Consider the following 18,899-nt stretch of genomic DNA (forward strand, 5'->3'; position numbering starts at 1 on the left):
CCAACCATATAAAGTATATATTCTTAATCAGGGTCAACTCTTGAGACGATATAGCCATGTCCGTCATTTTATTTTCAACAGCACCTGTTTGCAATCAAGCTTGTTTCACATTTTTACCACGTTGACTTCAGCCCCCGAAAATCGACAAAAATCCAATAACAAGTGTAATTTATAGCTTGAGAATTTTAGTACATAAAAGAATATCTAAAGTCTTAATAATTTCTGAAAGTTTGGTTGCGATCTGATACAAATTTTCGAAGATATTTAAGAAAAACTTTTGTATGGTGAAAGCGCCTACTTACTAAGGGCCTTAGTTGCTTTGGCTGATAATCTGGTATATTTTGCATTCTATGGTATATTTTGAATGCAGTATTATTGCAATATATCAAAAACAGCATTTTATAGATTCTTCATATTTTTGCGGTATATTAAATTGGTATATTTAAAAATTAATACCATAATAATTTCCTTTTATTCAAAATGTGTAGTATTTCACAGTCGAGCACTTTTACTTTGGAAAGGATTTGCACGCCACTGACATACGAACATTTATATATGGTAGTCCCTAAAATACAAAGTTTTTAATTATGACTTATTGTTCGTATGATATGTAATTCAGAATTAATGACCATTTAATTTATTTGTTCAGCACATCGTTAACTTTTTAAGTACAGTTATATTTATCTGATGTATAATATATTATATATCATTAACTATAAAAGGAACAGAAATTCATAACGGCATTAATTAATACTTAATTAGGGAGCCAATTGAGCTGGTGTAAGTTATATAATTATACTAAGATATATTTATTACAATATACCTGCCAGTTTTTGGTTTTGGCAGTCTAAATGAATCTTTAAGAGGTAGTTGCCATTATTGATCAATTTTATTTTTTCAGCTTACAAGTACTAAAGTTAATCAAAATGGATTTGGTTGTTGTGCCTACTTATACACGTCCTCCTAACCAGAGAAATACACTTTTTAGTATTTACAATTCTCACTTATAGTATTATGAATAACAGACATATTAAATACTATTATTTAAATATCATTACATATTAAATTAAAAATATATTACAATTACAAAGATTTATCTATATAAATCATATATCAAATTTTCTCTGCGTCTCAGCTTGCCACGGAGAAAGATAAGAGAAAGATTCTATATATTAATGCAACGCAATGGAAATGCTAATCATTGACTGCATTTTGAGTGGTTACGTTTTCAAAAACCCGGGAAAGATGCCATATTGTACGGCATCTGGATGCTGTTCAGCACTTAAATTTACATATGTTGGTTGCTGCATTTCTGTTGTTGGTGGACCACTTGAAGTTGAATCATGTACACCAAAGGCATCCGTTATGGGTGGCCATTTATCAAATGATTGCATGTCGTATTGCAATTGCATATATTTACGAGTGGATGTGCAAGGGTTTTTGTCTCGTTGCACTTGACAATGTTGAAATAGCCAATATTCGATTATAAATGTTTCAATTAGAACGTGGGTAATAAATGCAGCCACGCCATACGACAGCATAACTAGGCGAAATGATAGCTCGGGCGGAACGACTAGTTGGAAAAATTGCGATATCCATTCACTGGGGTACACAACTAGATATATGATGATGGCCAAGTTGATCGCCATGGTCAGGCATAAGGGCCAATTGGACCAGATGGGTTTACGATATGGAGCACCCTTTGAGAAGACAAAAGCAAGTATAACATACTGGAAACTGGATATGGCAAACATCGTATAGTTTTCATAGCAGCCTAAATGTTCATTATCTGCTGTTTGCTCGAATGGTCGAAACCAGGTCTGCTGGTGTAGCTGCAACCAACCTAATGAAATGAAAAAAAAAAACAGAACAAAAAGCGATTAATAAAAATTATTGAAAAGGTAAGAGTTTTCACATATGGACCCTTTTCGGCTATTTTCGCATGCGCTTTGTTAGGATAAGTTAAGAGCGGACTGCTCATAGATAATACAATAAGGCCACATGTGTAGCTTCAGCGCTCCCTTGTTTCGCGTTGCAAATACTTACCCGCTACCTGGAAGACAATCACAGCAGCCAGATGCAAGAGGAGCGAGGCCAAAGGCGTCGCTGATATCAATGAACTGAGAGGCACCTGACTAACTAGTTGGCCAGCGTAAGCCTCGGTTTTGCCAAAGAAGAATGCAAATACCGAGATGAGTCCTAGGTCGATGTATAAATACTGTTTATCCGTGAGGTTCGAGTTGATGGAGTACAATATCATGACCGATATAAATTGAACCAGCGAATAGGCAGCCATATACTTAAATATGCCAAATGATGTCACTAACGCGGCACGCCCTTCCTTAATTACCATCGGTACAGCAGCAATGGTTGGCTTTCGTGATGTGAACGGTGAAGCGATTGAAGATTCCGTTTCGCTAAGCGATATACCAGTGTGTGCGACCTTAAGTGCACCACAATCGTTGGCACCATCTCCGCACATGGCGACGTAATAGTCCAAATTTTGCAATTCCACAATGAGAGCTTGCTTTTGTTCGGGGACATGCGTGCATAAATTGCGCCACGCGTTAAAATGTTCGCCATTTGACTGGGAAAACGATCATGCACGATTTGCCAGGTATTACCATCCATTGCAAATGTGTAATTTTGTCGCCAACAGTCATGTTGCTGGTTAATTGATTGACTGCTTGTCACACCAATTTCTACATCCACATTGTCATCATTGTGAGTCCATGTATCAACAGTTTTACGCTAGTTAAGCTGTTGCTGTTAGGTAGTACGCTCGTTGTACAACTTGAATCGCAGCTGTTCATCAAAGAGTTGTTTGACTGCGATAGCCCAATATGCTGAACAAATGCAGCTCCAGCTCCCAAGCATGTTTTATTACCGTTTAGAGTGGGTGCGGCCATGGATATTGTTTCACTGCCAAGCTCGAGAGTATACTGTAGTTGATATTGAGTATGTTGATGTTGATGATTAGAATCAATCTTGTCCGAAGGTGACGACGATGGCACCGCATGCACCGTAACCACTGCTTGTGATGAACTCACAATACCACAATCTCGAGCTACGCTCATCGCTGTCAGTATATTATCACCAGTGATCATGATCGTGCGAATGTTTGCCAAATTTAGTGAATTAATTACAGCCGTGGTGTCGGCCTTCAACCGATTTTCCATTATCACAAAACCAAGAAACTCTAAATTATGTTCAACATCATCGCGCGACAGCCGCTGCACTTTTGTGTAGTTTATTTTGGGCTTAGTGCTTTAAAACCCAAAGCGATAATGCGGAATCCTTGCTTGGCAAACATCGAGAGCTGTTGTGTATAATCATCGGGCAAAGTGTGGGGCAGGCATAATTGTTGTATCATCTCAGGTGATCCCTTGCAGTATACATTGAATCCTCGAGCGCTTAAACAACGCGTGATTACAGCCATTCGTTGCAAATTCGATGCGAATGGAAACTCACGAACAATCCCATGATCAAAATGCATCTCCGACTGGGATAGGCCAACATTAGCTAGTAGATCGTCTACTGATGATTGTCGAATAACTGGTGCAGGCGCTGCTTTTGATTCAGTCCCTAAATTGGCACGATTCGGCTGGCGTAGTATTGTGGGATAAATGAGGCCATATTTTTCATTTTCTGGTATATTATTAAAATCTTCTAGAATCCAGCCGGTTGACTCAAACATCTTCAGATCTAAAGGATCACCCATCATAGTACCATTCATAACAGTAATCGAGTGGCACGTCACCATGCCAAATAAAAATGATCGTAGGGCAATCGACTGATATCCTTTAAAGGTATTTGAAATTGATTTGTCGATGATTTTGGAACAACACCCCACATATCCATGCCATCCTCCGTCAAAGTTCCAGTCTGTTCAAAAATTTAATAAAATTAAAATTTGTATTACTTATTAATAGTCTGTAGTGCAGTTACTAATTAATAAAATATTGCGTTAGTTGAACAATAAAATAATACAGTCTCTTTGGTGTACAACTTTAATTGTAACTAAAGGATCACAAATAAATTTTGCTATGTTGATCTTAATTTCAAATCATTCAAATAATATGTGTTAGTTTTATAGTTACAAAATTGAGAATAGCACCAAATTTTATATTTGTTGTTTAAAAAATATCTAATGCTTTAGGTGGAAAATGTTTCAAAAATTGTTTTTTTAATTTATATTAACGGGAAAATTTGACGAGAAAATGAATAGCACATCTTAAAATATTCTCGTAAAAATCGTTAATTTGCGAGATTCTGAACAAAACAATCATAGGTTTTATTTATTCGTCTTAATTATAGTATAGTAGTAGTAAACAAAAAAAATTAAAAACATAAAATGGATCGATTTTCATTGGGTTAAATGTCTTGATAAAGAAAAATGTTGATACAATTTTTGTATGTAATTTAGTTATAATAATAATATGACGAAATTAAAATGAAATCGCGAAATAAAACAATTTTACCTACATTAATTGAAATGGTTGACATGCTAGATCAAAAGGTCATCTTAAAAGGGAGCTCCTGAGAAGGAGTTCTTCATGTCGCCGATAGCAAAAAATTAGCATATGTACTATAGAAATCTAACTACATTCAGTATCGAATTTATGTCATTTTTGTACTGTATCAAGTTTTAGTCCAAATGGCTATTTTCGAAATAAAATTTTTTTTTTTTTCGATGACAACCAAGTAGTATTTTTGATGGAAAACGATATAATATGGTATTTTGAGTCTAAAATATCCCAATTAAGCCCATATTTACAAAAATAATACCACAAATCATGTGGTACCTCATAGAATATATAATAAGGACTAGATATGTATCAGTAAAAAAGGTTCCAAGGCAATAAAGCAATTGATTTGATGCGTTAAATAGCGAATATATCTTATAAATATCTTATTGAATGCCAAGTAGACAACTACTAGTTGGGGAAGAAGAAGAATTATCGTTCACATGAAGGTTTGCATCATTTTCCACCTTAAGCATTAGTTATTTTATTAATACAATATTTAAAATAAGGTGCCATTCTTAGCTGCGTAACTGTATTAAGAATCTAAAATAAACTTGTGCAGGATGGTGCGTCTCTTTTGCTGGTTTTTGAATCAGATCTAGGGATCTAGGTCTTCATATGGATGTCGGCCCAATCGACTCGTATGTTGAAAATATCTGTGATGCCACAGAAATCCCATCGATAATTTCAGCGGAGCAACAGGACTTCGAATCTTTTCAGTTTTTAGTTTTTTCATCAACACGTTCGGACTTGGCTATTCCGAACCTTGCAATATTAAGCTATCCAGGTGTTAAAGATTTTTTGTTTTATCATTTCACAATAATAGGTTTGCCATTTTCACTCCTTTTTATTAATTAATTTGATTTATTATTATTTTAAAGTTTTTATATTTGATACTGTTAAATATTAGATACAGCGCATTTACGAAATTCATGATTGAAATTAATGTAATTCGTGGCATGAGTGTAAATTTCGACAATCGTTTATCTATACCTTTTAATCAATTAAATGACCGACTTGTAACATAACGTTATTTTAGTTACATCATAATTGTTTCCAAAGTAATCGATAATCAGTTTAACTGTCTTATCAACGTCTTATTCTTAATTATACGCGTTGACCATATAGAATATTATTTTATAAGCAATAAAACGGTTTGATGATATTTATATTTTTTTGTTATATTACAATCAAACGCTAACTTACCTTATCAAAGCAGCAACAATCAATACTACCAGCGACATTTATAGAACGAGGCGATATACAATAAATGTTATTATGTTTTAATCGTTTTTGCGCATAAAATCGTCCAACAGTCATTGCAGCTGGCAATGCTGGGGCACAACAATCGTTATTAAATCCAATGATTCCACAATTAGTTTTGTCGCATCGGTACCACGTAATATCTAAAAAATTAGCAAATTTTTAAATTAAAATTGTAATTGTTGTAATTGATTGTATAAGGGTTAACTTCATTTGTCTTAGAGGCTATGCTGAACTTACTTTTGTAACCAGCGTGTATATAAAGCCAACGAAAGCGATCAGAGCTAAACACTGAATAAATTTGTATGAGTCTTGCTCGAACTTGTAATCAACGGGCGGTGGATATAATATCGATCGTATTAGGCCTCCTTTCGCAGTTACATTACCCGTATTTATGACAAAAGCCAATACTTTTTCGAGCCAATATAACGTGTCTGAATGACCTTAGTACCGCAAAACAAAGTGTGCCTCACATGTTCTTTTTGTCAAAGATGACATCACGCTTCATTGGCAGAGGTGTTTTAGTCACCGGCACACTCTCTCCCGTCAGCATTGATTCGTCCATGATGCAGTTACCAGACAGTAGGACAGCATCACATTGCAATGTACAACCTGATGTTGGTATTTCAATAATGTCACCGGGTACCAGAGATGATGTTAACACTTCTCTGGACACTCCTTTGGCATTTACAACTAATGCATGACCTGTATTCAACACAGTCTTATGTAATACATTTTGATTCTGGAATACAAATGCAACAGCTTTTAATAAATTTAAAATTTGCAGAAAAAAATACAGAAACATAAATATATCAAAAACATACCGACAAATTTTAATCTACAATGTACAAAAATGGCAGCGCAATCATGCCCATGCAGGTTGATAAGATTAATAACTCCAATGTTTTCAAATTTTCAGGAATGATTAATTTACTGACAGATAGACTATGTATAAGTTAAGGCGTCGGAAATTCCTAATTATGCTTGTTACATACATTTCGTATTATTACTACGTTAACACATACACAAGTAAATTACGACTTCCTACAAACTTTCTATTAGAACTTCTTTTGTTACAATTTTTAGATTTTGTTGGCAATATATACGCATGAAGGATTAGCCAATATTATGGATTATTATAATTTTCAATATCTTCTCTTTTATCACAAATTTTTTGGTTGAGAAGAGTTTCTTTTCTCCGTGATGACTTTTATTGTTGTGCAAACATTCAATAAACTCACTGAAATGTCAATGACTATTACTAAAGTAGTTTTCGTTCCTGGTAATAGGTTAATGGACTTCATTGAGTTCAAAGGTTCCAAAAACAAAGTTGAACCCATTGTATTATAAAAAAATATCATAAATATAAATATCGTAATTGTCTAGAAAACTTTAATGACTTTCGCTAGTAACTCTACAGTCTACACTTACAGCATGCCATGCGTATTTTGTATTTCAATTCCATGTTTACTTTCTTCATGGCAAAGATTTTTGAAACTATCTTAAATTTGCAATTTAATGTGCTTAGAATGAAAATGTTATCCTCATAGCTCTCATTATTTGTAGTTTGAATGAGTGCGTCAAATTTTCTTACCTTCTTTGTTTGAATGATTGACATGGTAATGCCAAATATCGACATCAGCATGATGACACAAGCATAATAATAATAATCATAGGTGAACCATAGGATCACAGAAAATATTTGAAATACATAAAACGGGTTCAGAACCTCCAAAAACAATAGTGTTTTCACGTCTTTTAAGGGTACTGTTATCTCATTGACACCAAACACAATGCCACGAGATAGTTGCTCATGGAGTGCTAATCCACGTTGCTGATGGAAGTAAGAGCAAGGCACGTTCACATCTAGTCCGTTAATTTTATTAAAGTTGCTAATGCCACTGTCCCATGCATAAACCAATTGTTTACAACGAAACGTTCTCAACGTTCGACAGCCTGAAATGCGAGTAAACATGTCCATAAGTTATATGCTTAATGTATATTGATATGTCAATATATTTAATTGAGGAAGATACAAACATTCGAAAATAAACTCCTCCCGAGTAGCTAACTACAGAAGAACATGTATATGTGCTGAGCTTATAAATTAATAGAACATTTATCCGACTGTTCATCTCAATAAATACAATAAAGGATCACTTGACAAATGTTATGAACATATATAATAATCTTGCGACAGAGGAATCGAATAGTAAAAAAGATTAATAAAAAGACTTTTCAAGCTTGAAGCAATTAATTCATTCACACAAAACATATAAAACACGGAAGCTCCACAATTTGTATTTTCTAAACCTAATAAATTTGTAGTTATTTTCAAACTAGTATTTATACACATACACACACATCCAAACACACACCCACAAAAATATTGTCGCTACCACAGTCCCCTAATCATTGTCATCACATGCACTATTGAAACTTACTTTTGAAATGTGCTGATGAGAAATGAACGGAGAGTTGAAGCTTGTTATCATCGATGGTTTCATCAGGAACTTTTTCGTAAAATAAATTTCTGAAATAAATAAAATATTTTATTTTATTATTTTATCACACTTAATGTTGTATCTGGAGTACTTACTTTAAATGTTGAATAGTTATAATTTGGACAGGCTTTACGTGGTAAAGCTTGTGCTTTCCTTGATAATCTTCTTCAACCAGGACTTGCTGGGCCTCTTCCAAAGGACATGGTTGACATGTGGCTATCAAATACCAATGCCGCCACCAATGTAATACTAGACGCAATAATCCACCAGTTAGGCAAATGCATATCCAACATAAAATCAACCGCAAATGTGATCGACGATAGCCAGTGATTTTCATTTGATCTTGTTGATCCTGGTTAAGGACTGCCATGTATGGTTTCGGTTCTGTAATGTATCCCAAAATTTCTTATGCATATCCATATCCATATCCATATAGATATAGATGCATATTTTTCTGCATGTACATACATAGATACATATGCATATATATATATATATATATATATAGATAAACATAAACATACATATATGTACATAAACATATATACATATACTTACATACATACATATAAGCATAATAAGTTCACTATTCACCTCTTTTGACGATATAAAACATTTTTCTTTGCATACCTCGCAATACATCGCAGCTCATCACGAATGTTTGCTATTAAATTTAGCCGCTTTATATCGGTTGTGATGTTGTCGACGTCTGCAATATTCTACAAATTTTCATTTAAATGCTCACAAATGCTTTCTACTCAACTAAAAATCCAGCCCCCTGATAATACCATTACCTGTATTCTGATTTGTACAAAGGTATTTAAATGAAGCAGTATCAACGTATTACTTTAAAAAGACAATAGGTCTTAATATAAAAATTTACTCAATTTTGGAACAATAAATAAATCATTCTTAGAGATTAAGTATTGGGCACACGTCTATAGATGCAATGAAAATGACACTTAGGCTAAGTAAAACTTAAGTAATCAATTCAACAATCGGACGTATATATGTACTATACTATGAACACATGTAGATAAAAATGAATTGATAAGAAACGAGGAAAAAACTTCAGTTGGGTCAAATCCACTAGCACTATTAAAGAGCACAAAAAAAGATAAATGACTTATTTTTTACAAAAAATATATATACATATATTGTTTTTTGCAAATGTTTTAAAAATATAAATAATCTGTCTATGGCACATAGACTTTCGGTTAATACTATGATGTAATTACCCCCGATCACATCTGTACCGTATATAGCAATGTTATTTCTACAGAGCAGTACATTACTTACATATCTTGAATTATGGATTTCTATGTTTGATGATATATATGTATGTATGTGTTTAAATGTACAATCACTATTCTCCAATAAACGAGTTTATTCCCAATGCTGCGTCACCGTACAATGTGGTTGAATTATAAGTACTTAATTTTACTTACAATTCATGAGACACATGTCAGCTGGCAGTCTAATTAAGATTGTACAAATCATATGTGCATACATCTCATTGCACTTTTTAGATGTATGTATATACATGTCTTTTATTCCTTGATATATATTTTGAAGACTGCGTACATTTCGAATAAATTAATTTTATTTACTAAATAAACAAATTTTATTTATTTCTCTCGAGGTTTGGTGATCAACACAAATATTTTTACATTTACACATGTACATACATACGTATGTATGCGTAATGCTTAATAAAAATATAAGTGTTGCACAATGTCGAAGATCTAAGCACATATGTACATACATATAATAAACCGCGAACAATTTCCATCCGCACTAACCTCGTTAATAAATTGTAAAATGTACAACAAAACAACAATTGATAACTTAATAAAAGTGGCTTGGGTTGCCTGTTGCTTATTGTTTTATTCAAGCACTGATCACATGCAAAACAACAAAACCAAGCTTTTAAATTGTCACATTTTTCGGTGTTTGTGACGAGACGCACATATGTATGTATTACATACACATGTATGTATGTATGTATGGAGATGAATGTACAATGTATGTGTATGTTCGTATATACATACATATGTATGTATAAATTAAAATATGCTTACACATATGTATCAATATGTATTCACGATAACGTCATAAATATTAAAAAGTTATTTCTCAAAAACAAACGGTTTTCAATTGAACAAGTAAGAAAGCTATAGTTGAGTGTGCTCGACTGTGAGACTACCCATAAAAATACCAAAGATTGGTTTATCGATATTGTACTTAAATGGAAAATATTCCATTGAGTACGAAATTTACAAGATTATCAGCAAAACAGTAGGCGTTTTTGGCATACAAAAGTATTTCTTAAACAACTTTTAAAGTTTTTATCTGATCGAAACCAAATTTTCAGGAATCATGAATAGTGTAGCTGTTCTATATAATCGCCAGCTTCAAAATTACGCTTGCTATTCTATTTTGCGATTTCCGTGAGCGAATATGGGCGTGGCAAACAAACAAGTGTTGTCGAAATAAAATTGTAGCTCTATTTCTTATACATAGTTCTTGAGATCCACTGTTTTATACGTACAAACGGAAATGGCAATACAATCTCGGATGTGGACGCTGATCAAGAATATATATACTTTATGGGGTCTGAGTTAACTTCCCCGTCGATTTAAAATTGTCTATATACTATGCGAATCTATAAGAACTTATAAAATTTCAAAAGCATTTATTATTTAATAGACAAAGAAAATTTCGATTTAAAAAGATTCTCCGTTTTGTTTATTAGGTAATAAAACCCATACCATTGTTTAAATCGGAGAAAACGGAAAATATCCGTTCCACCAAAGTAATTTAATCTAAATCCAAATACACAGTAAGACTTTATAATGTAGTTATCAAGATCGAGACAATAGGCCTAATATGAACTCTGACACCCATTTGGAAACTGTCGAGTTTTATTCCACAAAAACTAAACTGAGCTGCGCAAACAACAAGATCTAACAGATATGTCCCAGTAGAGTTATAAAATGTAAGTTCACAGATCAATATTCAGAATAGCGCACTTTTATTTAATTGCACTCGCAAAATAAATTTAAAAAAAAAAGGAAAATCATTTATTGCATTGTATAAATTATTCTGAAGAAATCTCTCTTTCGAAAGTTTTAAATATTGAAATAGTTGATTTTCAAGACTTGTCTATTTTCTTGCCCACAAATGTGGAACTGGAAAAGGTCGAACTTTCATGCTTGTTGTATATTTATAATGCTCATGTATACAAATGTACTGAGTTGAACTGAGGTGAGGATGTTAAATAAGTGGGTACCTACCCTTCACAAGTAATTGTGATTCTTGAAGATCGAAAGTTTCATCGAGATCAAGCGACATACTAACATCAGCTGACGTAATAGGTGGCTTCCACATCTGATCCCTTGCATTTGAACCACGACGATGATGCAGGTGCTCGGGTGTAGGTGTATTAAAACTGCTTTGTTCTGTAGTAGTATTGTTATTATCCTTTGTAGGTGGAAGATTAGTTGCTATACAGGGACCTTTTGATATTATGGTCGACGAAGTTGCTGAATTCGGTTGTGCTACGGTTGAATTCCACCAGTTGAGTTTTATAAGATTATTCTTTGTGGCATTGCAAGGAATATGAAGCGCAGACTTCGTTTTTTACATTCGTTGTAGTTTGTACGTCGGTGCTATCGAAAATTGGCTTCATTGGCAAGAGCTCCGGGTAAAGACTTGTGTTACGATCTGCATGCACACATGAACCATCTACACGTTCAATTATAACGGCGGCGGCTGCGCTACTTGCAGCAGGCATGATGCGAATCGGGATAGTTTGACTTACTTTCTTGAAATTCCTTGAACGCGTGTGCAGGACGCAAAATATTTTGCAATTTTGCGGTACGGGAAATAACGTCTTTTACACAATGCAATCGTATGAATCGCAAATTTTAGTTTTTACTGATTGGACTGAGCGTTGGTAGAGTCAGTTTGCATAAATAATATATATTAGGAAGTTAGATATTGTTCCTATTAATATATAAAGATATTTGGTATTTGTTTCGATTGTCTGTGGTGTATATTCTTACAGATATCAAAATCGATATCGAAGTCACAATCCATTAACAACGCAATATCAGCTGTACATCTCTTGCACTTGTCCGAAGTCTGCAATGCGAATACACCAATACGAATAACAATTGCCGCATTTAAACGACTTAGAAATAGTAATGTTACGTTTAACAGGTATGTATAAAGGCATTATTTTCTTAGGAACACCTTTGTTTGACTTTATAGCGTTTTCGCTTACGCCTCTGCCGTAAGGCAAGTGTGTGTAACCCTTTCCGACGAAGTCGACTGCTAAAAACTTCTTTGACTTTAGGATTGGGTGTAGGACTGTATATGCTACCCCAAATGATGCTTAATCATCCGAAGCTTGAGCTCGCGTCAACCAATAGTATAAGCCACCACGCAAAATGTATTTGAAGTCGTACTTGTCCTTGTCCTCCGCTGCCAACGCTTTTCTCGAAATAAAATTGTTTCACGTACACCTTCTGCAATAGTACTAGATCCTGTAGGATTATGATAATGCCATCATAAGATTGCTCTGCAGTTAGTAGAGGAGTTTTAGCAGTTGCAACAACTTTACATGCACTATGAAAGTCCCGACGTAGGCGCAATCTTCTCCGATATGATGACCCGATGTACTCCTGCTGCTGCTCGGTGGCCTTTTGAACTGAATGCATTACGTTTTGGCTGAAGGAATTACAATATTTTTGACAAACCAATATATGGTCAATGTGTCTTCAATAATTATACTCGACTTGATCTTGCTCTTCTTGCTGTTCCGTCGCGCAGTTCACAGTTTTCTACAAATTCATTTCCATCTACACAAAATACATACACTGATACATATATACAATGCTTTATTCAGTTCTTTATCCATTAGAATCACTGTCGACAAATGCACTCTGACTCCGATTTCAGATACCGATTACATATCCACATACATACATATGCATGGAAAGAAATATACAAACATATGCATACATATGGCATAACTTATTCATCGTTTGACAATATTCATTGGTTTATATAATTGCTTACGGATTGTTCGATTTTCGCTGATTGGCTTCATTAAACACATATAATACAGGGCAGTTAATAATTAGTTTTGAATTTCGTTGGGTTTTTTTAATTAAGCAATTGGTATTTGTTTAAAGCTGGTTTGTTTATTCCTTTGAGAGAAACATTTAATTATAAACTCACTATTAACTTACATACATATAAATGTACATGTACCTTACGGAAATCAAAGATAATCTATGATGTTTGTTGCTCCCATGTTAATGACATCAATTGTTGTAGTCTAAAAAGAGTAATACACATCATTTTCACAAATGCACAATTCAAATAAATTTATTGCATTAAGCCCTGCGCCGCTCTTAATGATTTACGAATAATCGATATCAACTTACTTGTCTATTAAGTTTTTATGTATGTACAAATGTACAACATAATGTCCAATCGATATTTATTCGATTCTAGCTAGATTTTCACACAATGTAAATAAGAGAAACAACCTGAAAACATGTGGCTCACGATACCAGATATTTTCAACGATGTCAGCTCAACTATATACGAATTGTCCAACACTTGACGTGTAATCAGATAAACAAGCCTTGAAATTGAAATATGTATATATCCAAATGTTCGATAAACATAAATTCTACTATGAAGCTTGTCATCAAATAAATTTTTGTTTTCAAAGCGCTGTTCCCAGATGAGCGAAAACTTATTTCTTCCGCGCATCTTCATATACATATATCAATAAATCGTATCGATACTCCGATGCTGCAGTGCATGTAGAAGTCAAATCCGCTGATCCAATAAATGATATTTCTTTTCACGAGAAAGTGCCTCATTTGCTTTGTTTTCATTTATCATATGCTTTGCCGATATTAGTGCAAAAAATGTCTATTTTTTTCTGTGGAACAGCCGATTGGACATCCAATAGTGCTATCGAGAATACTCTCGATAATATCGGATGTGTTTAAATGCACGTGTCATTAATGGTTTTATATAAATAATAAATAATTGATTTCTTATTATGCCCCGTTCCCACTGCAACTTAGATCTTTTACGTGCGTCCAAGTCCCCATTTGGCGTTTCCACCGCCACGAACCGAAAAGTTTGGGCAACGGTCAATTTTTGCCAGCTGTTTAAATGTGAACATGAGTTGGCAAACAATTTAAAAATCTGTACGCGGATTTATAAAATGAAAAAACTTTTTAAATTTCAATATCTTGACAAATATTAAGACAAAATGGAGGAATATCTTATTTAACATAGATCATAAAACCGATTATTTTTATGGGTTTTAAATGTACTTAACCTTCAAACTGAACAGAAAAAACTGCGAAGAATCGAGTTTTTGGGGCGGTGAAAACGGGGCATAATAGCCTATTTCCACTGCCACTCAGTTTTTACGTTTCGAACCGACTTTGTTTTTCTTTTGGGGTTTTACATGGAGCGAACCTGAACGGAAAAACCCAAGTTTTTGGTGCAGTGGATATAGGCTATTAACCAGCAGACAGTGCATTATGTTGAATTTGTCCCTTTTTCGTGGCCATAATTAAAATTAACACAAATTTGGTCCAGATCGGATGCGAAGGGGCAAATTACCCATATATTCGGGTTAGTAAGGAGTGAAGCATCAACGCCTCCTGTGTATTCCTTTCGTGCGATACTGAAATTTTCCACGGAGATTACTTGCGTTGGCCAACCTTCCGTGATGTTTTCACTCGAAGCAATTGATCACAGAATCCGATCACTGCAACATCCCATCCGCAGCAAAGTTCATAGCAAATTAATTCTTTCGAGATCCGGGTTACTCGGCAAGTCTTGTGACTTATGCTCAAAAGAGAATCACCCTGTTCGGGATTTCTTCAAATGTCAGTCAACGAGCGAATGACCTACATATATCAAACAGAAAAGCATCTGTTTAAACTGTTTCACGAGAGGTTACCAATTCTGAATTTCAATTTACAGTCCACTCCAAACCAATCGGCAACAAATGTACAGAACGAGCAGAGCATGGCGGTTATCATTGTATATTATCTAGGTGCCACATACCCCGCATGTGCTTTAATCGACTCAAGGTCTGAAGCTACGATGTCGAGAATTCATACAGAAACCTCAGCTTTCGTCATTCCACAGTTGGCAGGCAAACTGCCTTCTTTCCATGTGTCGCAAGGTGTGTTACGGAATCTACCAGTGATCGAAGTGGTGAGGATATTCTTCCGCCAGCCATACTGATCGGCTTCCGGCCAAACATTTGTGACTCGATCCTTAGGCAAGAAACGGTGTTTAGCAGGATTCTCACCGGTTCCATTTCCCAGAATGTGCCGACATCTGTGGGGTGTTCATCAAATGATTACCCAATTGTGTTTCGTGTCATGCCAAGACCGTGACTGCAAAAATTTTCTGTAGATCGCTAGATGAATCTTCTTGTAGAATGCTTCTTGCAATGAGTCTGGTGTACGCGCCCTCTTAGCGCAACGCGTAATTTCCCTAACGCCTACTTTTCTCGAACATGTGCAATTTTGTGTATCATTTGTCATTTGTTTTGTGAGTGTTGTACAAGAAAGTTGATTTTTTCCTACGCATCTTTTATAAAACAATCAGAGGTAAATTTATATTCTTTAACTCTACTTCTAATATTCTAATCTTATGTAAATAAAGAATACTATTTGCATTTATATTTTTACATCTCAGTTTATTTTCATGGACATCATTTATGGACATCGCCGTACTCAATACGAAAATAGAGGAATCTCCATTAAAGTATGTGACGATGCTCTGCCCATATGGTATATTAAAAACTTGGAGCGGATTTTCCACAAGGATGTGCTGATGGGGATGAACTACGCCGGCACTGCGAAGATGAAGGCATTCAACAAGTACCGCCATTTGAACAATGCCATGTTTGAAGCTCTCAAGACCGACAACTATAGCTTTGAGAACCATAAGAAAGCTGTGCGTGAGGCGTTTTTCAAATTTAAAAATAGAAATTACAAGGCAGGATGGGATTAATTTTCTTGAAGTTGGGTAAAACATGTTTTTTTATTAATCTGTTTAATTTAATTACTTAAATTGTTCTTTACTTCTGACCAAAAGACAAGTTAACGATTACCAAAATGTTGTGTGTCGGTTTTGATCACAAAACGAAAACGAACAAGTAAGAAAGTAACAATAACAGTATTTTATCAAAATATACCAAAATAGAAATATACTAAAATATACCAAAAGTTATATGTGGTAAATCGATACAGTACCGCATTCAAAATATATCATAGACGGCACAATATAGTAGGTAGGCGTTTTTGCCCATACAACAGTATTTCTTTAATAACTTCCATAATTTTTATCTTATCGCAATCAAATCATAAATACTATAGTTATTATTGTATACACCAATATTCGCAGCTGTAGCTTGAAAATTACGCTTGTTATTCGGTTTTTGTTAATTTGCAGGACGGAAATGGGCGGGGCAAAAATTTGAAGCAAAATGGGTCTGCGTGCAAAAATTATGGCTTTATTTCTTATAGTCTCTGAGATCGAGTTTTTATACGGACAGACAGACGGATCGTGTCGTCTGTTGACGCTGATCAAGAATATATATACTTTATAGGGTCGGTGATGCATCCTTCTACTTGTTACATGCATTTCCTGCCGGCACAAAGTTATAATACCCTTCTACACTATGGGTAGCATAGTGTTTATTATAATAATAAACAATTTTTGCAATTACAAAACATATATTTTTTAATAGCTTTATTTCTTTAATAAACTGCACTTAACGTTTTATCGAACTTAATATTTTATATTTGCAACTAGTGTCGAGAGCAGCAGACAGCTTATGGTAATGTAATGATGTGAGAGCGTCTGCCAGCAGCGCTGCTTCTGCCGGCAGCACTGCATGCTCTCTGACACTGCCAGCGATCGTTTGCATTTCGATCGGCTAATTGCTTACTCACTTTGAACTTTACTCTCTTGTAAATCGTGTCAGTGGCGAAGCTTGCTCAAGTCACAGCCCAAAATATTAAGTGATACGTAATACGTATATGCACATATGTACCACATCAATAAACTTAAAATTTGAATTCGCCTGTTTTATTTATAAACAATATTCTTGCGAATAAAAGCTACTAAGAAAGCCGGCGAGATACATATTCTTTCGCTTAGTGAAAGCAATTGATTTTGCATAAATAATTAGTGAAGTGGTTAATAAACAATAACAATTGGTGAAACATTTAAAGTGAAAGTGTTCTAGAGTTTGAAGGCATATACATGTAACTACATATGCATATATATATTTAAACGAGCAGTGCAATTCTATTCCTCCATTCTCCGTTGTTTGCGCATGTCCGTCGCTGCCCCGTCGCTTGCGCACGTTCCCCACTCTCCGTCGCTTGCACATCCTCCCAGCTATTCCGCTGTCTGCAGTACATTGCCCTTTAATCCTGCTGCCCTCTCTTGGGATTTAGCTGATTAACTTTGAACTGCTGCTGTGCTTAAGCAACTCGCGCGCGTCTGTTGACACGTTCTTCTTGCTGCGCTGCATACTACATTTGACATACAAAGTGAACTATTGCCAGTTAGCACAAGTACTAATAATGGAAAATTCTATAAACGAGCAAGCGATTACTGTCGAAAATCGTGCGCGTTTTTCAAGCGGAAGGTTTTATCGCTCTATGATAGCCTTGTAAGACTCGACACGTCGCTTTCTGAAGCTAAGCTAGTTTCGTTTAATTCATTTAAATTAGCAGTACGTTTAGAGTTATTAGAACGTGCTCAAGCTTCATTGGACTTAGCTCAGAATGCGCTAAAGAAAATCGATTATAATGAAATCGGGAGTGAAACGCGGGAAAATTTATATGAACGTTTCCTTGGAATGAAATCCCGTATTCGAGCGCATTTTGACAGTCGTGAGCGTATTCGATCATCCACATTGTGACGTGGTGAGACCATCGATCCTTCGTCTAATGGCCTCGAAGCCCGTGCTAATAGACGTCGTCTTCCCGAGCTGAAACTTCCCACGTTCGGTGGAGGTAACACGGAATACGTGAGTTTTCGGTCAATGTTTGAGTCTATCATTGACAAGGATAATGACTTAGATGCTGTTGAAAAGTTCCAATATTTACTATCGTGTCGTTGGAGATATCGAGGCTCAATTATCGTGAGGCTCTGAGTATATTGAATAATCGGTTAAACAACAACCGACTTGTGTTCCAGTCACACATCAAGGATCTTTTAGGTACCAAGAAGGTGGAAGCAGGATCATCCCCGGCCACAAAACTTCTTGAGTTTAGTGATAAAGCTAATGTTCACATGGGGCTGTTGATGCGAGCGCATTGCTAAGTGAGTGGCACACCTCCGCTCCGCCGACCGAAAAGCACTCAAAGCTTTTTCGCTCACTAGCAATGCGCTCACGCGTAAGAATGCACTCAAGTTCCAGTGCTCTCAGCTTCTCTCTCCCACAACTCACCACCGCTGAGCGCGGCTCGGCGCAACAGATCGACGAAATGACGTCGGCATTTTTCTAAGACTAGTTGAAAAAGACGAT

At 35.2% G+C, this 18,899-nt stretch overlaps 1 protein-coding gene across 1 annotated transcript; it reads right to left on the reverse strand.

Moving 5' to 3' along the window:
• Positions 1-886: 886 nt before the first annotated feature.
• On the reverse strand, positions 887-13,728 carry LOC133846973 (polyamine-transporting ATPase 13A3). Its single transcript, XM_062281677.1, is given in 16 exon segments — positions 887-1,843; positions 2,047-2,535; positions 2,538-2,750; positions 2,753-3,259; positions 3,262-3,771; positions 3,774-3,885; positions 5,733-5,866; positions 5,869-5,932; positions 6,030-6,199; positions 6,202-6,270; positions 6,273-6,531; positions 7,384-7,745; positions 8,234-8,322; positions 8,389-8,677; positions 11,590-13,403; positions 13,574-13,728. Coding segments are annotated over 15 exon segments (3,984 nt in total). The 5' UTR covers positions 11,684-13,403; positions 13,574-13,728; the 3' UTR covers positions 887-1,220.
• Between the last annotated feature and the right edge of the window lie 5,171 nt (positions 13,729-18,899).

Source organism: Drosophila sulfurigaster, chromosome 4 (assembly GCF_023558435.1).
Source record: "Drosophila sulfurigaster albostrigata strain 15112-1811.04 chromosome 4, ASM2355843v2, whole genome shotgun sequence".
In the NCBI taxonomy this organism is placed as follows: Eukaryota; Metazoa; Arthropoda; class Insecta; order Diptera; family Drosophilidae; genus Drosophila; species Drosophila sulfurigaster.